The sequence below is a fragment of the Oculina patagonica genome, chromosome 10 (genome assembly GCF_052425735.1).
Source record: "Oculina patagonica isolate OP01 chromosome 10, crgOcupat, whole genome shotgun sequence".
NCBI lineage: Eukaryota > Metazoa > Cnidaria > Anthozoa > Scleractinia > Oculinidae > Oculina > Oculina patagonica.
In genome coordinates, this window is record NC_135767.1 from 2,599,688 (window position 1) to 2,627,648 (window position 27,961).

General features: G+C 38.6%; 2 protein-coding genes across 2 annotated transcripts; both read right to left on the bottom strand.

The window, feature by feature from the left end:
- Positions 1–409: 409 nt before the first annotated feature.
- Positions 410–6,324, bottom strand: LOC144628631 (uncharacterized). The gene is made up of 7 exons (XM_078486773.1): positions 6,211–6,324; positions 4,859–5,012; positions 4,328–4,506; positions 3,598–3,778; positions 3,011–3,056; positions 2,299–2,353; positions 410–712 (listed from the first exon to the last, which is right to left on the bottom strand). The coding sequence occupies exons 1-7, from the start codon at positions 6,239–6,241 to the stop codon at positions 549–551; spliced, it is 810 nt and encodes a 269-aa protein (XP_078342899.1). The 5' UTR covers positions 6,242–6,324; the 3' UTR covers positions 410–548.
- Positions 6,325–10,394: 4,070 nt separating this feature from the next.
- Positions 10,395–27,913, bottom strand: LOC144628599 (uncharacterized). The gene is made up of 14 exons (XM_078486718.1): positions 27,906–27,913; positions 24,206–24,307; positions 23,237–23,469; positions 22,672–22,821; positions 22,133–22,280; positions 20,616–20,769; positions 18,908–19,104; positions 17,727–17,783; positions 16,945–17,098; positions 16,362–16,540; positions 15,133–15,397; positions 14,454–14,499; positions 13,153–13,207; positions 10,395–11,145 (listed from the first exon to the last, which is right to left on the bottom strand). The coding sequence occupies exons 2-14, from the start codon at positions 24,267–24,269 to the stop codon at positions 10,982–10,984; spliced, it is 1,866 nt and encodes a 621-aa protein (XP_078342844.1). The 5' UTR covers positions 24,270–24,307; positions 27,906–27,913; the 3' UTR covers positions 10,395–10,981.
- Between the last annotated feature and the right edge of the window lie 48 nt (positions 27,914–27,961).

Here is a 27,961-nt window from a genome sequence, read left to right on the forward strand (position 1 = left end):
CACGCAAATGATGTCCTTTTTATCCCAAATCCGACGAGTAAATCGGCGACGTAAATATATGCTTTAGCTTAATGACGCAATTTTCTTAAGTTTCCCAACTGGCTTATTACTGGACAAGTAAAATTTAATTTATTTCTGTTGCGAATATTCGCCATGATGTTTTACTGAAAAGCCTTTGCAGCCTTTATCGTTTTATTGGTTTCCAGGCTTTAAAAGGGCAAGTTAAAACCGAAGAACTGGACTATGCAAAGAAAGTCGATAAACATATAGTGCAAGAGATGTGAAAATGTACTTCATATATATCCGTAAAAGTTGTTGATTGCGCACATTATACCAACTAAACCTGTTTCTTAAGCGAGTTAAACCTGTTTGGTCTAAGTTAAGCTTATTTACGTAAACCGAAAACAGGGAGCTGACTTTGGCGGCTATCTTGAAACGAAATGGAAGCTTGTACATCGCTACAATTGCGCGCAACGTTTCCTTAATTCTAAGTGAGAGCAGTTTTTATAGATCTTGCTTCAAGTTTTCCGGATCTCGAAATAAACATTTCAGCCCAACAGTCTTCGCTGAATGCTGTCCAGCATTTGTACCAGTTGCTGTAGATCTGGGATTTCCGGTATCGCCCTCTTTGCCATTTGCCTGTTACTCGGCTGGGTAGCAGTGGGGCTAAGTAACTGATTTTCAATCTGCCGTAAGATCTGCAGCGTTTCATCTGCGAAACAAGATAAGAAGAGAAGTGTTAATAAGCTAAAGTCTTTAATCACCTTACTAACTCTTATCTACATAGAGGGGGCCTGAATCGAAGGGGTAAAATGAGAATTGCGATTTGGGACACTGGGACTGGGAATCACAAACAAATAAACAATAGAACAAAGGCTGGGAAATGGGATTTTATACTCCACCTCGGACCTCCTTCAGGACTCTCTATATAGGAACTACACAGAATCAATACACAGATTATGAACTGCAAGATTTAGCAATCTCTAAGGAATGCAGGAACTTCACAAACTACACGAATAACTTGACCTGTACTACCTCACAAAAGGCAGGGGCTTTATAAGGAACTACACTAAATACACAAAGTGTAAAAACTACAGCATGTACAGGAACCACACAAACTGCCCCAAAAACATAAACTTCAGGAAGATCTGATGTTAGGTGCATTGTTTTAATGTTCCAAGTTGATGATGTTCTATATTTTCATCACCTGTTTGCTTGACAATATATTGATATTGTAAGGAGAAGTTAGATTTTTAGCGGAGCTCCTTAGCGGCCCGCAGGCCGCAGAGCGGAGCCCCATACCCATAAAAAAGCACAATAAAATAAGAAAAAAAAGCACAAATGCAGGAAAACCTTGCCTCTCAGTTTTCATGGTCAACATGGATAGCGGCATGGTTCGCGGGCGCGTACGAACGTCGTACGGAGTTGCGCAACATGGCCGCCATAGTTTGATGGTAGAAATAGTGAAGCAAGAAGGCCGTATAAAGGCGGCCGTATAAAGGCGGCCTGTAAAATTTAAAGAGGTTTGAAAAGAAAAACAAGAAGCAATGAAACAAAATGTGGCTGAAAATTACGTGTAGAAAGTAATCGACCGCCAAAAAAGTGGACATTGAGAGCCATAATCGATCGACAGGAGCCCATTACTAGTAATGGGCTCCTGCGATCGATGACTTTCGTGTCTATCTGTAAAGCCAGCATCGTACATAAAGGAGCATTCGAAAGCTAAATCGGGTTGATATAATAAACAAACCATTTTATTGCAACGGGGTAGTAAAAAAAAAAAAAAAAAAAAAAAAAACACCCTGACCCTCTGGGGTTTTGAACTCGCGACCTCCCGATCCGCAGACCGGCACCTTACCGATTGAGCTAATCCGACAGACACTACGATTCACGTTGAATATATCCTATATCAATGTAATAGATATTGTGGAGTCTACTAAACTGCTGCGAAACTATAACAGGATCGCGAAACTATTTTCTATTGCCAGAAAGCAGGTAATTTACTGTACTCTAAAGTAATTTTTCGTGCCATGAGCAATGATTTTGCCCCGCTTTAAGATTATTATTTTTGTCGTACTGCTGACATTCAGTTTAACCGTGAGCTATTTAAATTTGTCTTGCACCTATAAACCGCCATAAACATTAGTACTTTGGCCGCTTATTCACTAGAATGAAAACATTGTAAGCTCCAGTGAAAATTAAATAAATGGGGAGCTCCGCTTTTAGGCGTGCCTAAATCTATATATTATCGCTCTTGCTGTTAAGCTGATAGCAAGGAATCGCACAGTGTTCACTTACTTCGAAAGCTTTCGTAGTCTGCAGGAGTAATCGGTTTGCCGATAAGTCCTGTAATCTAAAAAATAAAAACAAAACCAATTAGTCAGTGGCAGATGGATAAGTATTTCAAAAGAGAATTAAGTATGAAATTAGTCTCAAACCGAACCGGGTGAATTAATTTGCCAAGAATTGTAGTCCATCATATATTTTGTAAGCGCGATTTTTTTTCGAAGTTTTGATTCTTTTCGGATATTCACTTTTCGTCCACCTTAAATTTTAACTGAATAGAACTGAATCTTTTGAGTAGACTTGCAAGGTTAACTTTCCGGGCTGGGCCTAAAACCCCCACAAAGACCAGCCTTTATAAAAATGCAAAGCCTTATTTGGCTTAAAGCATATGCACAAATATTTGTCCTTGACGAATTACAAGATACGTTGAGGCAGCGTGGCCGAAAAGCTTAGGGCGCTGGTGCTGCAACCCAGAGGTGCAGGGTTCAAGCCCTCCCCCCTACCACTAGCTGGATTTTGTCGTCCCGAGTTCAAACCCTAGGTCACGCTTTGTGTATAGCCAATCGGTCTGCCTCCTGCCAGTTGGGATTTTTAACTATGTTATGTTCATTTGAAATATTTGTTTCCGCTGTTTCAGTGGCTTGCCTGGAAACCAGCTTTCTCGACGCTAAATGCTTGACCACTATAAAAAAACAACTTTTTACATTTTTTTACAAGAACTTACCTGCTGCATAATTTGGCTGACAGAACTGAGTAAATCAACAAGCACCCTACAAATGTAAATAACGCAGTTATTACATAAGTTACATACATGATAAACGACTGAACTCATCATGCAATCAGCCAGTAGATTGATCGATCAATCACTTATAATTAATAGTTAAATGAGTAATAATCAGTTAAATGAATGAGTCAGTCACATGTCTTATTTATGATCAATCGATATATCATTTAGTTAACTACCTGATCGGTCGATCGATCGGTTGGTCGGTCGGTCGGTCGGTCGGTCGGCCAGTCAGTCAGTCCGTCCGTCCGTCCGTCCGTCCGTCTGTCCGTCCGTCCGTCAGTTAGTCAGTCCACCCATCCTTCCATCGATCAGTCAATCCGCCAGTCTGTCTACCATTCAAGCCAACCAACCAACCAATCCACCAACCAACCGACCAACCAACAAACCAAGTAATCATTCCAAAATCTAAATAGTAATCTTTTGTCATATGATCGCTCTCTCATCGATCGCGACAACGAGCGTAAGGTCATCAAACAAATTCAAGCTTACAAACATCATGAAACATTGAACTTATTTCAGCCTACCTCTGGACATCAGGCGGAAGAATTACCGGTGGCACAACCGCAGATGTCATCACGGGTGATAAGCTAGGAGCAGTTGAAGGTGTTGGTAGTGCTGTGGGCAAAGTGGTTGGGAAAGGAATGGAACTCAATGTTGGTAGTACTGTGATTGGCGTGGTAAAGGGCACAGTAGGAGTTGGTGGCACTGAAAGACAAAGTATCAACGATTAACGTCAAATTTATCCGCACAATATTACACACTGTTTATTGTGCTAAATGAATAGCTAGTTACCATGGTTACGTTGTTATTACTTTTAAACCAAAAATTCAACTTCTGAGACTACGGTGACGCAATACGGTGGATATTTCTTGCAGTTCAAGTTGAAGACAAATTCGGTAAAAAATTTATAGGATCTTTATTCAGAAAGGATATTTGTTTCAGAAGATAAAAGAGTTTATTTAGCCTATGCTATTATCATCTCGCAGCTGCCGCGCGGTTAGGTAATTTGCTATCAGCTGGGATATTCAGGCTCCATGGGTTCTTAAGTGAGGCCTGTGTGATTTCGATCCTCTTTCGTTGACGTTCTTAACAATTTAAGGCTCTGAAGACTTGAAGACTTAACTAAGATAAAAGTTCTTAAACCGAACTTTTCATGTTTTACTTCATTCCGGCTTTAATTAATTTCCAGTTTGTTTAGCATGTCGGCTTTGTAAGAAGTAAAAGCATTAGTTTATCGTCTTGAGCATTACTTACAGGGTATAATGTGGTACTGAGCCAGGAAACCTCTCCTTCTAACAGATGAGTCAGTGTCCAAACTGATTCTTACCAAGTCAGTTCGGGTGCCGTCCACTCTGACAGTGTATTGGGGCTTAAAACCACTGAGCACTTCTATAACCTGTCCTGCGCTATCGATCAACTCAACCATATCACAGCTGCGAGAAAAAAATGAATAAAATTACAATGAACGCATTCGTGTGCGGCAAAACAAGCCACTTATTGCAGCCACAACGAATGAACTGAATTGTCTAAACTCGAATGAAACATTTAACGTGTGGATTGCAATCTCAAGTGCGGGAAAAATTAATGTCGACGTCAAAAATTAATGTCGACGTCAAAGGTAGAGAAACCTGTAGCTGAGTGCTAGAAACGATAATTTTTTTTGTAAAAGGCGGGAAAATTTGCAACCGATTGCAAGCGCGGGAAAGCGTGCAACCAATACAAAACGCGGGAAAAATTCGTGGTAACCGCTTAAATTACTAATTTCAGCTTATTACTAGGACGTACCATTGCTCTGTATGAAACACTATAAATTTGAGCCTGAGATAGCTATCAGCGGAAATACGCAAAGTCCAGATACAGATCAAGTTGTTCGGGTAAAGCGAGGGATATCCAGGAGTCGCGAATGATCCTGAAGACCCGTTCAACATCCCGCCACATCCTGAAACAAAGAAATGTCAAATACGTGTCTTAATATTTCCAGCAGATCAATGCTTAATAAATTAAAGGGTAAAACAACTGTATTCTGTTTGCTTTAGACTAAGGGAGTTTCGTTGGTTGGAGACAAAATTACTCGAAGAATAATACTCGAAATCTGCAAGTGATACAGGGGATGCGGGGAGGGGGGATCGGTTGTGAGGCCTCCGCTCGTATTGAAGCATGGATAAAAAGCTTAGGGGTCAGTTGAATCTTTTAAGTAAGTAAGTAAGTAAGTAAGTAAGTAAGTAAGTAAGTAAGTAAGTAAGTAAGTAAGTAAGTAAGTAAGTAAGTAAGTAAGTAAGTAAGTTGCCTTTCTTTAAACACGATAAAGTTAAAAGCTTACGAGCTTGTGGGGTCGTGTAAATTAATATAAAAGTTAAAAATATTTAAAATTATTTAAGCTCTTTACAATTGAATTTAATTTTAAACTAGTAAAAATTAAAAATATTTAAATTATTTAGCTATCTAAGTTTGAATTTAAATTTTAAAAACAAGTACCAAAGGTAGGTAAAATCTTTCTGTTTAAAATTAATGGTTTTCACAGATAAAACTTTAAAGGTAAAATCGGTAAAAACATCCGAAGTTTTAAACATGTGGACGAGATCCTTTCGGCGTGTCACATATGCCAGATCCTTATGTATGGATTGGCCGTATGTCAATCCATACACTTAACTCTTATCAAAACTTCCATACAGCGGCCATCTTTCTATAAGGGCTGGTTTACAAGAGCGATGCAAACACAAGAGCAAAATAAATGCAAGGGTAACTGCAAGGAAAAACACGTGTGAACTAGCACAACGCAACACAAACGCAAGTATAAATGCAAGCGCAAGGAATGGAAAATTGCTCTTTTTTCTTGCAACTGGCCTGCTCTTGCATTTGCACTTGTTTTACGTGTGAATATTGCTAACGCAAATGCAAGGCGGGAAGCGTGACTTGTCCGCCATCTTGAAAAAAAACTTCAACTGCGTCTGCGTATCGCACGTTCCTTGCGTTTGTGTTCTACGTCTGAACGACTCTTGCATTTGCGCTTGCATGTGGGTTTATATTTGCATCGTTTGTGTGAACCAGCCCTATCGGCCAGTTAATTCGATTCTTCCCCAGGGCGGCCGCTGTAGAGGGTTACAACCTTATCATTAATCATAACTATTTTCACTAACCAATGAAGGGTGGTTGTGTAGTCACTGGCATTGTGGGCGTTGGTGTTGAAACAACAACTGAAGAGGAAGGTGTAGGTTAATGACTTAAGTTAAAATAAAAAAAGAAGCTATATTAGCGGAGTTCCCAGCGGCCCGAAAGGGCCGCAGAGCAGATCCCCATACCCATAGAACGTTAACAGACCCATGCTTTTGGTTTTTCATGGTCATGGCTCGCGGGCGCGTACGAAGATGTTGCCCCAACATGGCGGCCATACTCAAGAAAAAAATTGCCGAAGGAAAGAAAACGCCTTATTTGGACAATGACGTCATAATAAAATGCCCCAAAACATCATCTTAACACAAGAATTGAGCTTGGCAACAATGACCTTTTTTCGGAATTAGCGTACACGAGTTAGTAAAAATAGATATGTTGCCAAAAATCAGACAAAAATGCCCGTGGGTATCACATTTTGGGCTCCTGTGTACTGTTAGACCATATGTACTTTCCTGGCATCTGGTTGAAACAAAATACTCTCTGCTATGTGCCCATCTGAAAGTTACGAAAAAATTGACAGTTTCAAGGAGACACCACTTAGCACTAGCCTGTTTGATTTGCTTTAGCTTTCGTCGTTTGAATGTTTATTTGGGTCGTGATGATTTCCCAAATTCCCGACAGACAGGCAAAAAATCCCGCATCCCGTGCCCAAAATTTTGGTGAATCCAGCTTTACGGGGAGCAGCCAAATCCCGTATCCCGTCAAGATATTTTACGCTCTCCCGAATCCTGCACCGTATTTCGGTCAAATCCCGGATCCCGAAAATACCCTTACAGACCCTGATAGAATTTTCTTTGAAAGATGTGTCAAATCTTTGTAATCGTGGGTCTACAAACTAAAGTTGATTTTATTAATACGTGCCTAGTTTTCTTTGTCACTTCAATACATGAACATACACGGTAAATTACATCAACTTTGCAACATTTCGACAATCTTGAAATATCAAGAACGTCAATATCAAGTGTTTAATGAGCTTTTGAAAAGGGTTTCAAACGCTTAACATGATATTTTTCGTAACTTTCAGGGCTAACATTAATTCTGATTAACTGCTGATAAGCTCCATATGAATTCAACTTCTTTTATTACTTATTTTTTATTTCAAGTTTTTAAAATATTGGCATTCTTTTTCTACATGAAACAATATAGCGGCGATCCTTTTTATTTGGCGTTACTAGTATTTGCTTTAATAAGTTTTCAAAGGAGCGACGCTCCAATGCAAAAATTTTCTTAATTAGACTCCAAAAGTAAAAACATTCATGCATTCTGTTAAATGACTACTTCTTAGACAATAAATCTTGTTGTCTTTTAAGTGACGGCATTTATTCCCTATTAAAGTTTTAGCTTATTAATTTAGTAGATTTTGTAAAGAAAAGCTGCTTTAAAAATGTTTTTAATCTTTTCAAGTACTCTCTAAAGTGAGACATAGATAATAATCTGGGTTCCAGTAGTCCTTGCGGACAAGTTATAGTAAAGTTGATATTAAGTGGTTTTCCTAGCGCGGCCGCGGGGAAGGTTTCGGTTGGGGGGCCCAGCCGAACATTCTTCTCTATCTGTTGTAACTGATGCTCTGTTTTATACAAGCCTCTATATATTAACACTGTGGTAACGTGTTAGTGGTAACGAGGCATGCATATATAAGCTGTTAGTACTAATACTGGACCCCTTAAAGTGTTAAAATTGCTTCATGACATGACTTCAGGCACGGCGCGAAACATTTTTTGTATCGTAAAAAAAAAAAACAATTACGGGACCTCCTCCTCTTCTTCGGAAGAAAGAAAAATTAAAAGTCCCTTCACGCCACCACGCATTCTCAAAGGGCAAATGTTATTATTATAGGAAAAATGCGTGCTGTCCCAGGACTTACGATGAAGTGGGGCGCCGTTTATTTGTTTTATTTGCGTGAATGATTTGCTTTTAACTTACCGAGTTCACAACACGTTCCGTTATATCCAGGCGGACAAGAGCAACCGTTGCTTGTAGGAATTCCTGAATTCTGACATTTGTCTCTGTTACAAGAGCGAGTCTCTGACAAATGGTACGGACATGATCCACCACAAGCCTCGAACACAGTTTTTGTTCTCGTTCTTGTCTGCGTTCCACTTGTCCCACATTGATGAGAGCATGGACTCCATGTTGACCAGGAGCTGACTTGACAAGGGCGAGGACTGCATGGAGGGGAGCGTCGTCTTCTACTCCAAGATTGCGTGTATGAAACAAAAACTAGCAACAACAAGACCGTTACCTTATACATTATTTGTTTTGAATCTACCAGCTGAGTAGATCGATCGATGGTTGTACCTTGTACAACAAGTAGTCGCAATGAAATGATTAAAAACCACCTCGGGCTTCTTAATATTAGAGATATTGCGAAAAATAAACGCTTCATTTATTTTCATTAATATAATCGTTGATAGTAGTCTTATCTGCTTGCCTTGGGCTGATTTGACAGGTACTTATCAAATGACGTCAATAACTATGGCAACCGAGTTTGCTAGATGGCATTTCCATAGTGACGTAAACCACGTGACCTTATTTGCATAATCTTGTTTTGGAAGCAAAAAACGACAAACCGGAAATAACATGTCCAAATGTATTTATATTCGAGTGTGCTCGAATGACATACTACATTAATAAATTGCATTTCCACGAGGATGTTTTTTTTCGCCATCCCTCTCCTACCGAAAATATCGATGAATTGTTGAATTCTACCCCTTAAACAAAAACTGCGAATCTGTAGATGGAGGGATCTGACTATTATTGGAAGACCCTAAATTGTCAAAACATTTATCATCCTTTTATTTTTATATTCAGCCAGCCTGATCTCGATAGATAAGGAATTTGTTAAAGAGGTAAACAAAATCATTTTTGACTTAATTTGGAAGGGTACGGACAAGGTCAAGGGTCTGGCCCTCATTAGTGAGATGGAGAGAGTGGAGCACTGAAAGCCCCACATTTGGATTTTATAACTGAAACGCAAAGGGTCCCTTTTTGCAAAAAATAGCAAGCGACCCACACAGCTGGAAAACAATAATTATCTTGCATTATCTGAGACCTGTAGGGGGCGAATCTGTTTTTTGATGCAATTTTGATTTGAAGAAACTGCCAATAAAGCTGTCAACGTTTATGAGGAATACTTCAAAAGTTTTGCAAAATGCTCGGCAGCAAATTACGCCAGTGTGCAGGAAACAAAAGACCTTTCAAAAACCATTTTATGGAACAGTAATTTATTTGTATTGGAGGCAAAAAAGTCTATGTATTTTAAAGCACTTGCAGAAAAAGAAATTCTTTGAATGAGGGATTTGATCTCCGATAACAATGAGCTTATTTTTAAAAGCAATTGCAAATTGAGAGAACTGAATATCTCGCCATTAGATGTTTTCAGACTTGTTACTTTAATTGATGCTCTACCAGTTGAATGGCGTGAATCATTAAAAACGTTTGTATATGTGGGTGATGATCCATTTTACATGCATGATAGATAAAAGTAATTTTAAACGGGAAAAGTGTTTTAATCAAAACAGTGGTTTCCAAAACTGTCTATAAGAAACTTCGAGATAAAATCATCACCCCACCAACTGCTCAACTGAATTTTAATGCGCAATTTTTAAATGATTACTTAGAATGGGAAGAGTTATAGCTTGCTTTTTCGCGTTGCATTGGATACAAAACTGCGTGAAAGAGAGTGTCCACCAGAGAACCAGGCAGAAGGTGATACAGCTCAAATCACCGATTTCGCCAACACTTGGCACAAATGTTGGGTATGGTGAGCTTTCAACTGTGCCAAAATATTAGCTTAAAATGTTTTATTCCCTTCACGTTATGGCACATTTTGCAAAAATGGCCATTTTAGACTAATTTATGCATATTTAATTAGCTGACTTTGATTGACCTTTTCCACAAGAAAAAGGACTTCTGAAAATAAAATTCACTGCATCATATTCTGTGGTTATTAGGCTAAAAGTACAATAATTCACTTCAATTGCCGATTTGATTACTTCTCCTCACACGGTTTTGTAAGGTACACATTTAGTACTGTTGCAAATAGCCTTTAATTAGTGCCAAATATCTACCACGAGCAACAACCTATATACATAATTATTACATAGGTGATGAAAGCCATCATTAAACTTCACAGAAAAGGCACAAAAAGTTTGGGGACGTCAATATTTTATTCGTGCTAAGGTTTTAAAACACACGTGACTTAACGATTTCTGGCTATTTTATCATCAAAATTCACCGAAACGCAGAAGCCATTTAATTGCCTTAACTTGACACAAAATTGGTACAAAATAGCTTATCATGTATTCATTTATTGATAACAATCAAAATATCGGCGAAAAAATGCACCTGGGGCATTTTTCGGAGCATTTTCAGAGTTATATATACAATACGAAATTAATGCTTCATACATGCCACTTATCGACACTTAGATGATTTCTTCTGAAGATTTAGTACTTCCTTTGATGAGCGTGCTGCAGTTCGATCAACTTCGATCGATTTACTGCTGCTTTGAGGCGTTGGAGAGGTCAAAATGTACTTCATAAACAGTATCTCTGAAAAAGTTGTTAAGTGCGCAAATTGTACCAACTAGACTTTTTCTTAAGGCAGTTTAACCCGTCTGGTCTAAGTTATAGTTATTTACTTAAGCCGAGTCTTTAGAAATTGGAAATTACTGAGTGAGAGCAGTTTTTATGGATCTCGCTTGCTTCAAGTTTTCCGGATCTTGATATAAAGAATTCAGCCCAACAGTCTTCGCTGAATGTTGTCCAGTATTTGTACCAGTTGCTGTAGATCTGGGATGTCAGGTATCGCTCTCTTTGCCATTTGCCTGCCACTGGGCTGGGTAGGTGTGGGGCTAAGTAACTGATTCTCAATCTGCCGTAAGATCTGCAGCGTTTCATCTGTGAACAAGAAAAGAAGAGAAGTGTTAAGCTGAAAGTATTTATTGACCTTAGTAACTCTGATTTGCACAGGATCCACACTGAATCGATACACAGATTAAACCTGCAAGACTTTTAAAACAAACATTGCGGATTGCAGGAGCTACAAAAATTACCCGAACTTTCACACAAACTGCGGAAGCTTCATAATCTACACAAAATATACAAACTATAAGAACTGCAGGAGCTATAAATACTGCATAAAGTAGACAAACAAACGCTTTATGTGGCTTAACGTTTAAAACAGCCAGCAAAAGGAGCGCCGTTTCTTTATAGGTTAACGAACTACACTGACTATAGCTATACAAGAAATGCACAAACTAAAGAAACCAGGATCATGTGTATTTTGTGCACCCCCCCTCGACCGACTACTACTACTACTACTACTACTACTACTACTACTACTACTACTACTACTACTACTACTACTACTACTACTACTACTACTACTACTACTACTACTACTACTACTACTACTACTACTACTACTACTACTACTACTACTACACGCGCGCGCGCGCGCGCCGCGCTGCTGTCTACTACTACTACTACTACTAATACTAATAATAATAATAATAATAATAATAATAACAATAACAACGGCTTTATTGGAAGAGCTTCCACAGGGTGGCTATTCGTCTTCCAAAAAAACTAAATTTACAAAGGATTATTACAATATTATTTACAATAAAAGATTAAAAGATTATTATTTACAATATTTACAATAGGAATAAAAACTATAAAAAGCTAAAGCTTCTCATAAAATTGCACAAATAATATAAAAATGGATCACCAAAAAGTAATTCGATTTGTAAAAAGAAATAAATAAAAATAAGGAAAAAAATCAACCTATGCGAGACTTTGCATTTTAAATAAAGTCTCTTTAACGGCCTTGATAAAAAGGGAATAGGTGGAAATATTTCTTATGTTTGCTGGTAGGCCATTAAAACTAGTTGCGGCCATATGTTGAAAGGTATCCGCCTCTCTCGGAACTGATAGTTTGGGTGCCACGGATGATCGTAAGTTATAAGCTGTAACTGAGTGTACATCCAAACGTAGATAGTCTGGCCAGTGATTGCTATGTTGTGCTTTGAATGTCATTTTTAGGAGACTTAACTCCCTTCTTTCACGCACCGGTAGCCATTTCAAACTAATTACATCGTTAACAGTTGCAAATTTCCCCAACACAAAAGCGGCGCATGCATTCTGCACACGTTGCAGGCGCTTTAGCATGTACTCTGGTATAGGGTTATATACGATATCACAGTAGTCAAGTTTTGATAAAACCAGAATTTCAGCCAGCTGTTTTCTTAATGAGAAAGGAGCAAAATGTCTTAATTTCCTTAAGACTGCTAGACTGCCATAACAAGAAGATAATGTCTTTGTTACGTGTTCACTCCACGATAAGTCAGATAAGTGATCATCTAAGTAAACCCCTAATAGTTTAGTTTGGCGAGTACGATCTAATGTAGCTCCGTCACAAGTAAGATGCAATGGCCTTTCATCCAATGAATGTACACGACTCATCTGTGCAGTAGACACCAACATCCAATTTGTTTTAGCTTTATTTAGTGATAGGTTTCAATTATTAGAATAGGAACCAAGCTGTTGCATGACATTGTTCATCTCAGAGACAGAACTTTGCAGGTCGCAGACTTTTGAATGAAGGTATAGTGTAGTATCGTCCGCATACTGGAAACGGTCGAGGGGTGCACAAAATACAGCACATTCGATACACATGATCTAGAAACCATATTTATAAACTTAAAGGAAAAACCAAACATACCCCAGCAACAAGTACCAACAACGTTGTAACACTACAACAGTTAGCTTTTTACAACACAGTTAGATTAGATTCAAAAGATTTTTATCGTTAGTTAGTTAGGGTTAGTTAGTTAGTTTGACAGTTAGTTAGGTTTCGTTTTTGCTGTTTAACTGGCAGCAGGGAATCACAAAGTGTTCACTTACTTCGAAAGCTTTCGAAATCTGCAGGAGTAATCGGTTTTCCGAGAAGTCCCGTAAGCTAAAAAATAAAAACAAAAACAATTAGTCAGTGGCGGATGGAGAAGTATTTCAAAAGAGGATGCCGAGATTCCCTAAAATGCTCTATACTATATATGTCATTGAATTAAGTATGGAATTTGTCTCAAACCGAACCGGGTGAATTAATTTGCCAAGAATTGTATTCCATCAAATATTTTCTCTGCGCGATTTTTTTTTTTCGAAGTTTGATTCTTTTCGGATAATCACTTTTCGTCCACCTTAAATTTTAACTGAATAGAACTGAATCTTTTGAGTAGACTTGCAAGACCAGCCTTTATAAAAATGCAAGCCTAATTTTGCTCAAATGATATGCACAAATATTTGTCCTTGACGAATTACACGATATGTGGTGGCAGCCTGGCCAAATGGTTTAGCGCGCTAGTGCTGCAGCTTGATGGTCCAGGGTTTAAGCCCTCCTCCCTCCGGGGCGCGGGACGGACCGGAGGGGGGAGGGAAAGTGAGGCGTTTATTCACTTTAACTGATCGACAACAAAAAAATAGGATGCGTAGTTTGCTAACAAAATAGGAGACTAAATCTAATCTGTGCTAATGCAAAGCCTAGAGATGTCGTTCATAGTTAGGGGTGTCGAATGGTTAATGCGAGACTTTGCGAGACAGCGAGATTGTTTTTTTTTCTGGGGGCCCGAGACCTTTTTCCCTTTAAAAAAAAAAAAAAGACAAAAAAAAGGAAAAAAAAAAAAAAAAAAAAAAGACACCCCAATTTTTTTTAAAATATTTTTTGGCCCGCCCCCTTTTTTTAAAACCCCCACCCCCCCCATAGTTGAATATCGATGTTTTTATCGTCATTGGGGTCAAACATGTTGGCGCGTTTTTGGCCTCTTCTATGTCCGAGTCAAGCAAGAAACTAATAATAATGTGTGATTTTACTCTATGGAGCATTTCCCTGGTTTTGAATGATTTTTGGACGAGGCGTCTATTAGACACGGGGCGTTTATTAGAGAGGGGCGTCTAATACAAACTTTACACTTCTGGGGAGGCGTTAATTAGATACGAGGCGTTTATTCGAGAGTGGGCGTTTATTAGATCATTTACGGTAGCCAACCGGTCTCCCTCTTGCCAGTTGGGATTTTTAACTATGTTATGTTCATTTGAAATATTTGTTTCCGCTGTTTCAGTGCCATGCATGAAAACTAGCTTTCTCGAAGCTAAGTGCTTGACCACTATAAAAAAACAACTAACATTTAAATTTTTTTACAAGAACTTACCTGCTGCACGATTTGGCTGACAGAACTGAGTAAATCAACAAGCACCCTACAAAAGTAGATAACGCTGTTATTACATACATGATAAATATATTATTATTAATAAAACAAACATCAACTGTACACATCAATTACAAGCAATCAGTCAGTAGATTGATCGATCAATCAATCAGTTAATAGTTGAATGAGTTCATAGTCAGTCAAATAAATGAGTCAGTCACATGTCTTATTTATGATCAATCAATTAGTCAACTAACTGATCGGTCGATCGATCGGTTGGTCGGTTCGTCCGACCGTCCGGCCGTCCGGCCCTTACGACATTCAGTCAGTCAGTCAGTCATGATCAGTCAGTCAGGTCCGTCCGTCCTTCCACCCATCCGTTAGCTCAGTTGGTAGAGCGACGGACTACAGTGCGGGAGGTCTCGGGTTCGAGTCCCAGACCGGACCAACACTCAGGGTCTTAAAATAACTGAGGAGAAATGCTGCCTTTGCAATAACATCTGCAATGGTTAGATATTCCTTCTTCTCGGATAAGAACGAAACCTAGCCCCCTTTTCTTTTCTTTTTTGTCAGCAGGGGACGAAAAAAACCCCCCCTAAGATCCGTTTTGTTCCCTTTACCGTTTAACCGGAAAAAAAAACCACCCATCCATCAATGAAACATTGAACTTATTTTCACTTACCTCTGGACATCAGGTGGAAGAATTACCGGTAGTACGACTGAAGATGTCATCACAGGTGATAAGCTGGGAGTAGATGGCTGCACTGTAAAGTCTGTGGTATCGAAAGGAGCAGATGAGAATGTTGGTAGTGCTGTGGCCAGAGTGGTTGGGAAAGAATGGAACAATGTTGGTAGTGCTGTGGCCAGAGTGGTTGGGAAAGGAATGGAACTCAATGTTGGTAGTGCTGTGATTGGCGTGGTAAAGGGCACAGTGGGAGTTGGTGGCACTGAAAGATAAAGTATCAAAGATTAACGTCAAATTTCTCCTCAAAGTATTACACACTGCTTGTTGTGCTAAACGCATAGCTAGTTACCATGGTAACGTTGTTATTACTTTTAAATCAAAAACTCAAATTCTCAGACTACAGGGTCTACGGTGATTTACTTATCCTGACCTATATGATGCAATTCGGTGGATATGCCTCGCAGTTTTGGACGATTGACAATAAATTCAGTAAAAGACTTAAAGGATAAGTAAGGCCTGTGCGATTTTGATCCTCTTTGGCTGACGTTCATTAGAGCAGTTTTCAATTGAGTGTCGTAAAACTAAAACCAAATTATTTGCTCTGGCCAATCAAAAAGGGCACAGACATTCCAGTGAACCAATCAAAACTCGAAGCATTTATTGTTCTGGCCCGAGGGGGGGGAAAAGGGGGGGGGGGGGGTTTTTTTTTTTTTTTTTTTTTTTTTTGGAAAGTGGGGGGGGATTTTTTTTACAAAATAAAGTAGAAAAAAAAAAAAAAAAAAAAAAAAATTATTTTACAAAAAAAAAAAAAAACTAACAAGTTAAGACTCTGAAGACTTAAAGACTAAACTAAGATGAAAGGTCTTACACCCGCTTTCAGTGTTACGTGCATAGCTTTTTTCTACATCCATCTTTAGACATCATTTTTTTAACGCGTCTTTCGACGTTCTATTTGAAATGAACCAATCAAAGCCGATGCACACTGGTGTTGGTTTCATACAAATGAGCACACAAAGTCAGAAGGTCATGCTAGTGGGCTGTGATTGGCGGACTTCGATCCGTGTTGTTTGTTTAGCACCTCGAAAGATGGATGTCGATAGAAAGCCGCTATGCACGTAACACTGAAAGCGGGTTTAAACCAAACTTGCAAGCAAGCAAGCACGTAAGTTAGCGTGTCAGCGTTCTATGAAGTAGAAGCGTTTGTTTATCGTGTAGAGAATACTTACAGGGTATAATGTGGTACTGAGCCAGAAAACCTATCCTTCTAACAGATGAGTCAGAGTCGAATCTGACTCTTACCAAGTCAGTTCGGGTACCGTCCACTCTGACAGTGTATTGGGGCTTAAAACCACTAAGCACTTCTATTACCTGTCCTGCGCTATCGATCAACTTAACGGTATCACAGCTGCGAGAAAAAAATGAATAAAATTACTATATACGCATTTGTGTGTTGCGAAACAAGCCACTTATTACAGCCACAACGAATGAACTGAATTGACTAAACTCGAATGAAACATTTAACGTGTGGATTGCGATATCAAGTGCGGGAAAAATTAATGTTGACGTCAAAGGCAGAGAAACATGTAGCTGGTGCTAGAAACGATAATTGTTTTTTTGTAAAAGGCGGGGAAATTTGCAACCGATTGCAAGCGCGGGAAAAGATGAAACAGGCAGGCGCGGGAAAGCAGCAACCAATACAAAACGCGGGAAAAATTCGTGGTAGCCGCGTAAAAAAAAGCGTTAAGCACAATAAACTATTTACTTACAGTTACTGGAAATTACTTATTTCAGCTTATGACTAGGACGTACCATTGCTCTGTATGAAACACTATAAATTTGAGCCTGAGATAGCTATCAGCGGGAATACGCAAAGTCCAGATACAGATCAAATTGTTCGGGTACAGCAAAGGATATCCAGGAGTCGCGAATGATCCCGAAGACCCGTTCAACATCCCGCCACATCCTAAAACAAAAAAATGTCAAATACAGGTCTTATTATTTCCAGCAGTTCAATGCTTTATAAATAAAAAAAAACAGGGTAAAATAACTGTATTCTGATTGGTTTAGGCTGAAAGCAGTTTCGTTCTTTGGGGGCAAATTTACTCGGAGAATAATACTCGCAAATATACAAGTGATACAGGGGAGGCGGGGAAGGGGATCGGTTGTGAGACCCCCGCTCGTATTGAAGCATGGATAAAAATCTTAGGGGTCAGTTAAATTTTTTTCTTATATTTAGCAAATTGTAATTATAGCTGTACTTACACATATTAGATGCAAAATATTTTAATCGACATACTAACAGCAATGAAACTTGATCGCGGTAAATGTAGTTTTCAGGATAGCACAGTTGAAAATTTTGTCTATGGCACACATACCAAAAAATTACAAAGAAGTTAACGCACGACCAACACCCACTACAATACCCCTTGCCATCAAGAATTACGTCCCTTCGTATATGAACGTCGCTTGCAGGTGCGTTTGCATTTGCATCGTTCATGTAAACCAGCCCTATCGGCCAGTTAATTCGATTCTTCCCCAGGGCGGCCGCTGTAGAGGGGTACAATCCTATCGTTATAACTATTTCAACTTACCAATGAAGGGTAGTTGTGTAGTCACTGGCATTGTGGGCGTTGGCGTTGAAACAACAACTGAAGAGGAAGGTGCAAGTTAATGACTAAAGTTTAAATAAAAAAGAGGATTTATTTGTACATGGTGCGTGTTTAAGACTTTAGGCTTGTCGAGGCCGTTCGTATGAAACATAACATTCAATTTAACACGTCATATTAAGAAACAAACAAACAGTGTAGTTTTAGGAAGCCCTGGTATATTAGAAGGATGCTTGCAATCTGAATTGTTGCGTTTCTGGATAAATGACATTCACCGATTTTTAGAATTCGTACACAAAACCGGTGATTTCAGACCTGGACATTTATGCCTGAACGCACTGCGCACCACTGCGCACTGCACAAAAATTACTTTCTACATCTACAACATTACGCGAAGAAATTTTAATGTTTGTCTACTACCTAACAAAAGTGCGGGCAATAGCGCGGCGCAACTACGAGCCATTTCCTGTCTTCTGGCGCAATCCAATCTCCCAAAACTTATTTGCTGCATTAGCAATGTTGAGTTAAATATTACAGCATATGGCCACGTCGAAGCGCAATGTTGCTATGTATGTTCGCGCCTTATCGTCCACTTGACATTTTAATTTGCAAGGGGACCTTGATCTTTAAATCTCAACTCTCCCTACTACTTCCATACCGTAATGATTCGATTTAGCGCCCTCCTTCCAATTTGCGCTCCCTTCCGAATAAGCCCCCCCCCCTTCGAATGTGTTTTTGTAAATAAGCGCCCCTATTCCAATAAGCGCCCCCATTGTAATAGGCACCTCCATTGTTCGCGCCCCTATTGTATTGTTTTGTGGATAACTGCCCCTACTGAAGTCATATATATAACCTCATGAACATTTACCGTACCGTACATGTACGTATATACTGCTAATTGAAAAATTCTTTTAAAGGTAACTGAACTTTCAACAATTTGTTATTGTTAAAGTTTTTGTTATTGTCTTTCTCAAAAAAATTAAATAAGCACCCTGTCTCGAATAAGCGCCCTTGAGGTGCCAAAGGGAAATAAGCGCCCCGGGCGCTAAATCGAATCATTACGGTACATTTATTTTAATGTCACTTTTGAGAATTTGCTAATTTTTCTGCTTGTTGATGACTTCCCTGTAAAAGTTTTCTGCTTGAAAATGCTGGTTAACACTCACGTGGTGGTGGGATAATGGTGTAATCTACTTTGAAGCCTTTTTCATTTCCACTGCTGTCAGAGGAAAACGCTATTGTGATTACTGTGTTATCATCATAAGATGTCATACGCGGCAAAGAGAAGGGCGTCCGGTGCATCAGGTCCCCCTGGACAAGTTCGATTAAGCGTGATCCATTTCGAATTTCCAGCCTATCACAGCTAAGAAGAAAATACAGTAAAAACCCGCGAGTAAGAACCTAAATTTTAAGAACCTGTTAGGCTAAAATTTACCAGTTAAACACCGGCCCTCTGTTTAAACACCTCTTTCGTCTTAAATTTGTAAACAGGTTCTCATTTTCTAAAATCGATTTAAAAATGTTTGCTTTTAGGGAAATAAGATAATTCGATATTCTGGATTCTCTTTGGAGACACCTAGGAGCCTTATCACTCCAGTTGCAATGTAAATGCCAATGTTGAAAATCAAAAAATAGTATTATTGATACAATCACATTAAAATAAAATGGCATGCAAATTTCACATAAGGGAAAAGCTAAATACCACTAAAAATTCTTTTAGCAACAATGTAAATTTTTCTTCAGAAAATAAGAACCTATTTAGAACCTCAATAGTCTAAATTTGCGCTAATTACCATTTATGTAAGAACCTGTTTAGGTTAACTTGGGAAAATACAGGTTCTTAATCGCGGGCTTTTACTGTACTTCATTCAAAAAAGGACTTACAAGAAATCTTAATGATTCCGTCTAACCCTAAAATAACACATTTATTGACAAGGAAACAAACAAACAGGCTTATTTACTTGAAGTATACATTCTAGTATCCAGGTGTTCCCTTCCTGCTAAACTATGACGTCAGGCTTCTGTGACGCCTCTCTGACTAACTCGTACACAGGCCCTTAATGCCCGGCCAAACACACGCAACGTTTCAACGCAACACAGCGCAACATTTTCCAGTGATGAAGGGGCAGAAGTCCCGAAACGCCTGGGATTATTCACAAAAAAAAGCACAGAAACGAAACTTAAATTTTATTATACAGCGCGACATTGTTGGGTCGTGTTGCTAGATTTCAAGAAGGAGCTGGCCATACGCACGCCACATGTTGCAACATATTGCAACGGGGTGACCAAACGTACGTGTGCAACATTTTGTGTGCAACAATGTTGCGAACTGCTGCCATGAAATGATGCTTCACGCTAAGCCAGGAAAAATTCGGTCTTCACTCAGATTCTCAGAGCTCTCGGCTTCACCGCTCGCCTTTGTATTTCTAAAAACCTTAAAAAGGAAGGGACTGTTCGTAGTACATTTGGCGCTCGAAAAACAGAGAACGCTGATTTTCTAGGCTGTTGATAGCATACAAATTCGACCGTTAGAAATATGTGACAAGCACTAATTACCAAATTAATCACGCGGTTTTCGGCGCCTTTACCGGGGACGACAACCCAGTTGTAAAAAGGGCGAGAAATCATACGGTAGGCAGAAAAGAGAGGCAGTGGATTGAGGGAGGTACTAAGGTAGCAGAGGGTGGGAGGCACGGTGGTAGCGGAAACTGCGAGAGAATAGAAAAATCTCACAACAATACGAAAAAGCACAAAAAAGGGGGATCCACTGGGAAGGGTATACTAAGAAGAAGCAGGAAGGGGAAAGTTTCAGAACTTTCCCCGTCCCTCCCCTTGCCTTTCTAAATACATTTTGCGATAATTGTATTGACCTACCATCCTTCAGTAATAAACTCTCTGAAAATAAAATTCAATGTTGAACCTCGAGCCAGGTTCACTCTCCACACGCAATTGACGTTATTGGGATAATACTGAGGGAAGCCTGGGGTGGAAAATGACCCATTTGGACCATGAAGTTGACCACCGCAAACTGGAGAGAGATATTAGAAGGCATGCATGTGGTTATTTTATATTATTATTTTAATTTCAACTTTGCACGGCCTTAAGAAGTTATGGCCGCTAGTTGGAACTGAGTCCCAAGTAACAACAAGTGTCCTAGGGGAACCCATTGTTTCCTTTTACAGTTCCAAGACGTTTCTTAAGATTCTTGTTGATCCCAAAAGAGCAGTCTTCTGGATCATCTCCAGCGGTGTACCGACCCCAATCATTCTTAGATATTCAGGAAGTCTCCTTGGGACTATTCCCAGTGCACCCATCACTATCGGAATCACTTTTGCCCGTTCCTTCCACATTTTTCATATTTCTCTAGCTAGGTCTTGATATTTTTCTACATTATTATTATTATTATTATTATTATTATTATTATTATTATTATTATTATTATTATTATTATTATTATTATTGTTATTAGTAGTAGTAGTAGTAGTAGTAGTAGTAGTAGTAGTAGTATTTTATTTCTTATTAAAGCTCGATAGTGGGATGAGGTCTGATATTATATCTGACAACAGTGTAAATGAAAAGGGCTTGATAGCACAAGGGTAAGCTCTATTAATTTATTAGCAAGAAGATGAAAGACGATCTCTTGGAAAATAGAAGGAAGTGGGAAACATTTTCCGCAACAAAATGATTGAAAATGGAAAATTACAACTATAAAAAGTGAATGTTGAGCAGTACATCATCATCATCATCATCATCATCAAATTCTCCAAGCTAGTACTGCAAGAAATGTACGGAGAGCAGTAAGGAGAATTTGTATGTTGACATCAGGGCTTAAAGGGTTAATACATCATCAAATTCTCCCAACTAGTACTATAAGAAATGTTCAGGGAGCAGTAGGGATAATTTGTGTGTTGACATCAGGGCTTAAAGCCGTTAATACATCATCAAATTCTTCTAACTAGTACTATAAGAAATGTATGGAGACCAGTGAGGAGAATTTTTATGTTGACATGAGGGCTTAAAGTGTTAATACATCATCAAATTCTTCTAACTAGTTCTATAAGAAATGTATGGAGACCAGTGAGGAGAATTTGTATGTTGACATCAGGGCTTAAAGCCGTTAATACATCATCAAATTCTTCTAACTAGTACTATAAGAAATGTATGGAGACCAGTGAGGAGAATTTTTATGTTGACATGAGGGCTTAAAGTGTTAATACATCATCAAATTCTTCTAACTAGTTCTATAAGAAATGTATGGAGACCAGTGAGGAGAATTTTTATGTTGACATCAGGGCTTAAAGGGTTAATACATCATCAAATTCTCCCAACTAGAACTATAAGAAATGTTCAGAGAGCAGTAAGGAGAATTTGTATGTCTTATTTTAAGTCACCTGGTGTTGGTGTAGGTGTTGGTCCAATGGCAGGTATTAGTGTCACGTGATGCCAGCCTCTAAAAGTGTGCTCCGCATTTGGAAGCAAGCCTGGTTGCACGTCGAGTGAAGAATGATAAGCCCATATAAGGAAAATTGGCGCCCCTAGCTAGAAGATAAAATGAACTGAGAGATGAATGACGAACATTAACATAAAAAGCCATATATGTCCTACCTCAACCATCCTGTTTAATTTTTTAGAGACCTCGAAAATCCTTAACTCTTTTTCAATTGTATCTGTGCCTTGAAGTTCAGTGATCGTCGAGCATCGCCGTTGCCAATCATTTTGATTTTCGTAAAAAGGTAATATCTAAGAATATATCTTGGACCAGTGCACATTTTACGGCAAAAAGAAGGTTATTGTTTTCATCTTTCCACGCCAAATTAGGGACGTTATCATTCTATACCGTGACTAAAAGCGCGTTAGTCAAGGCATGGTCAAAAATAATAATTAAAATAATCAAAAGAGTAATTATGGTTGTTATGTCGACTTATCTTACCGGAACAGCAGTATCATTTTCTCGATCGGTTGTGTTTCGGTCTCGAAAAAACTTCAGCGTTGTTGTTCCGTTGTCCTCTTTGGAGTAAGTCAATACCCAGTCTTGCTGAGTGTCCAGTTCTAGTGCTGCTATACCTATGGTTAGGTAATCCTGGTGGAATAAAATTAACATCAGGCAAAAAGTGCGCGCTCTTATTATTTGAGTTAGCGTATACTATTTGTCCATCACCATGGGTGGACGCTGACAAATGTCTTCATGGCGCTAGCGATCAACGCAGAAAGTAGGAGGTGCAACTCTTCCTGAGTTTTTTCTACTTTTTTGATGATTTTCTACTAGTGAATTTGAAAGGAATACATCCCCACATCAATACATGCGGTTCATACTTCGCTATGTACAAAATCTAAGGATAGTATTTCAAACATTTTTTTTGTCTAAAGAAAGAATAAAACGTCGATACAATGAATGTGGAAATAAGTGAGCATATGGAATTTGTTATTCTCTCCTAGAACTTATTTAAAATTTCTGAGCGTGAAGTTAGGAGTAACATAATAACGCTTAACGTTACCTTCATGTAGCCAGTTCCGTACATGTCATTACGAACTCCTCCAACAGCCACATCGTACCCGATCATGCCAAAAGGTGCTTGAGTAGCAAACCCAAATCCGACCCATCCAGTCGTCATGACCTCGGTCACAAAGTGTAACCTGTCTGTACTGCTGTTGTACATCCACGAAACATTATAGCTTCCATTGTTAAAGGAAAGAAAGTTCGCGTAATGCGCCGGTGGAGCCTCTGCCTCTAAATAATTGACAACAATATTTGATTATAGTAGTAATTAAAGCACCGAAAACTATGCCTACATGCATGATACTGTTTTTAGCTAACATCTGCATTTAATAATATATGATATTTAGTTCTGGCGCAGTAGACAGTGGAACCTTTTTTATATGAGCACCAAATGACTAGGAGTATTTCTACTTCACCCTTGATGGGATGCCACTGTACCCCAGTACCCGATGATAGCCCTGTTGGTGGAGAGAGTCACTGTGAGAGTAAAGTGCCCAAAAACGCAACGCAGGGATCTCGGCCAGGGCCTAACCCCGGACCGCTCGATCCGGAGTCCAGCGCGCTAGCACTAAACCACCGCGCCTTCCTCCCTGTATGGGGGTGGGGGGGGGGGGGGGAAACACCAGTTTACCGGTACAAGTACTCTTAGGTGGAGAGAGTCTAATGTACTAATTATTAGCCATTTCACTTCCCACTCTGAGATTTTCATGATTAGAAAGTAATTTAGTACATCACAATTAAAAAATTGGCCTGATGGATCGTGAAATACTTGTTCAGCTACTTTGTTTTTCCGGAAATAACGTTTTGTATGATATTATATATATTCTAGTTAAACTATTTTACAGTATTTTCCTACAAAGAGAGTGTGATATTTATTTGTTTTCGAACATGCGCACGTCCTTCCTTATTGGATAAAATATCGGCCTTGAGAACTTCGAATTTTTTTTTTAATAGCTCTGTCACGTACCTGATGTTTTTGCAAGTAAAACGGTCGTGAACAATACCAACAGGAAAGAACTGTTCAAACTCATTTTGATCTGTGTTCCACTAGCACTTGCTCTGATGTAGTCTGGTGTAGAAGAAAGATACATATAAAACATAACTTGTAGTAATCAAAGCAAAAAATAACTGGAAGCACTTTAATACTATTAGTTGAGCAACTCCTAAATAACAAAACTCTTTTTGATTAAGGGATTCTGTATGTTACTAGCGACAATTCTTGAGTTTGTGCATTTAGTGTTGGACATACCTTTAGCTACTACTAGTAAAATAAGCACTGTCAAACCAAAATCTTATCCAGAAACTGGAGAAGTGTCCGATAAACGAAGTATCGTAGTAAATTTAAGAGTCTTAAAGTAAATATTTTTTTAAACGATTAATTAAGGGATACTAAAGAGACTTGAAGCGTCAAAATCAGTTTTTAACGAGGAACGACCCACCATGCACCAGCCAAAACCTCGACCGTAGACACAATGAAGACATATGAGACTTCATGTTTTAGCTTCCGTTTATTTGTTGGTAGAATATATGACGTTCTCGATGATTTGTTTTTATTATTCTTGTCCGTGATGTTGTCCCCCTGGGAGGTTATAAGAAAGATCTCGAGAATAAGAGCTATATCGGTGCTTTTGATCTGATTTTTCGGCCTTGGTTCTAGAACAAGGAGGTTGAGGGTGGGGTGGTAGGGTGAGGGGTGGTGTGATACAAATTCTTTGACAGGGCAGTTTGTTTATACTAACTTCCATTAACTAGCTGATTAGCTGATTCTAGCTTTACTTTTTTTTGCATTACGCAAAAAGCGTGTTGCAAAAGAAACACTTACAAAGTTGTTTTAACTTCTGAGACAACATTCAAATGAAAGATATTGAAGATTATTTTTGAGGGCTGCTGTTTCGATGGTGATTCTTACTTTCTTAGAGTTTGAGCATGAAATCCTAGTGTGTTACCATTCAAATGCAAGCTATTGAGCATTATTTTCATGCGGTACTGTTGATTATGCTTTACAAGGTGGTTCTAGCTTTAAAGTCTGTGAATGAAACCCTTAATTAAGGATGACCATTTAAATGAAGGCTATTCTAGCGCTGTGTAAATTTTTCGAGGTTTCGAATCCGCAATTAAAAAGCAATATTAAGAAATTGGCGTTTCCAATTTCTCGCGAAAATATTTCGCGATGTACGATCAGTCAATATTTACAGGCAATATTTACCTTATATTCTATGCAAGAATAAGTTCTCCCTCGTTAATTTTGCCCAATCATTAATTAGAAACGACACAGGAATTAAACAAAAATTAAATCGTTGCGCAAATATTCGTAAGGCAAAAGGGGTCTTCAAGTTCGAGTTGTGAATAAATAACTTTGATGTTTAATTAATAAAATAAGTTCTTTGGTGCTGTTTGTTTTTTCAATTTCCACCCACTTGTGGAAAATAATTGTTTAAAAAAAATGTGTCGATCAATTGTTTGTGGTCGTGGGCTCACAAGTTATGCTTCCTGAACTTGATTTTATTAATACGTGCTTTGTTTTCTTTGTTACTTCAATATATGACCATACACGGTAAATAACATCAACTTTGCAACATCTCGGCAATCTTTGAAATATCAAGAACGTCTTTAAGAGTTCAATGAGCTTTTTAAAAGCTTTTAAAACGCTTAACTTGATATATGTTTCGTAATTTTCAGGGCTAACATTAATTTTGATTTACCGCTGATAAACTCCAATTGAACTCCTTTTAGCGATTATTTTTCATGCATTTCTGAATATTTTAATATTGGTGTTCTCTTTGTATTGGGCAATATAGCGACACACCTTTTCATTAGCATAACTTTTTTATTTTTATCGCAACTTCCTGTTTTCATATTTCTCTTTAATAAGTTTTCAAAGCAGGCGCCTATTATTACAGGCGAAACTCATTATAAACATACTCCAAATCAACTCTTTAATGGTCAAAAACATTCATTCTGTTGCAAACGAGTAGTTATCAGGTAACAAACATTCGCCTATTTATCTTAAATGTCAGTTTAGGTTATTAATTCAGTAGATCTTATAAAAAAAACGACTTTTGTAGGGTAACACAATTACTGGTGTCTCAGTAGTTTTTTATTCTGGCGCTGAATCCCCGATCGAATTGGAATCTAGCAGTGTTGATTTTTGCGGAGGGAGGAAAACCGGAGAACTCGTGGAAAAAACCTCGGAGCGAGGACGAGAACCAACAGCAAAACTCAACCCACATACGACGCTGGTCCGGGAATCGAACCCGGGCCACATTGGTGGGAGGCTAGTGCTCTCACCACTGCGCCATCGCCGCTCCCGCAGCTTAAATTATTTTCAATCTCTAAAGGAGATAACGAGGGGGTCCCTTGAAAGTAGATAGGCGATAGTAAAGCTGACGCATTTTCATTCCTTTAGCAGCCAAACATTCTTCAATATCGGTTGTATCTGATGGTCTGAATAAAACTAGCCTCTATTCAGTGTCAGTGAGAATATGATTATCTATAAGGAAAATTCACTCTCTCCCTTCCCACTTGCTCCTTAGAGAGTTGTTGATAGGTTTATATATTCTTGTCACCTAGAGTCCTTGTTCTGTATTGATATTTGTAGGAGAAATTAAAAGATGATCAGGTTTATTTTTACGAGAGTAGGAAAGACTTTTCGTATATGTGAGGTGATCGCTGACAAAAAGTTTTACACATCAATTGTAATTTGACTGAACGATCGACGGTGTCACTTTAATAGAAGTTTAACTTGTGGTCAAGAAGTAGTCGCTTAGAAATGTTTGACTATCATGTTTCCGGCGAAGAACAAAACAACAACAACAGCGACAACAACAAGTCGCGGATTGTGAAGAACAACTGTCAATGCTAAGTAGATCGAAGACAAATAGAGATTAATGATTTCACCTTCACGGAACGGAATATTGACTTGCTGTAAAATTAAAACGACACCCATATATAGGCAATGTTTCTCTCTATATATTAGAGAGAGCATTACATCGAAAAAGAGCAAAAAGCTGACTGGTTTCAGTAGGGCGTAGACACGCTACGTTCGGCTAAGATATCTACGCTCACGCCTTGCTCCCAAAGTTCCAAAATGAAAAATATTCTTGTGATTTTTGATATTCGCAATATCAAAGAACAAACAGCAATGCATGAAAGTACTGCTCAATAGCTTACATTTGAATTGTTACACACTAGGGTTAATTCCACAGACTTAAAAGTTAGAACCACCTCGTGCAGCAAAGTAAACAGTACCACATAAAAGTACTGCTCAATAGCTTTCATTTGAATGGTGACACAGGGTTTCATCCACAGACTTAAAAGTTAGAACCACAAAGTATTTTAGCACAATTAACAGTACACATGAACGTTTTGCTCAATAGCTTTCATTTGAATATGATTAGGATTTCACAAACAAGACTGACTGAACAATTAAGGATTTCACACACAGACCGTTAAGTCCGTAAAAACCATATGGATTTACTCAAGGTGTGTATTTGGGGGTATATACGATCCATCCTTGCTAACTGCAAGAATCGAAGCAAATTGTTTCAAATAAAGCTGTCTCTATCTCTAGGTTTTTAAAACCAGCAGTACTTATATTACTTAAATCTATCAATACTTAGGCGCTCATTGTCTTTTTCGTTCGGCTAGACAGTTAAAGTCAAACTTACCAGCAATATTTTTCGTGGAGAATCTTCGGACGCTCGTTCCCTTCGTCTCAACACAA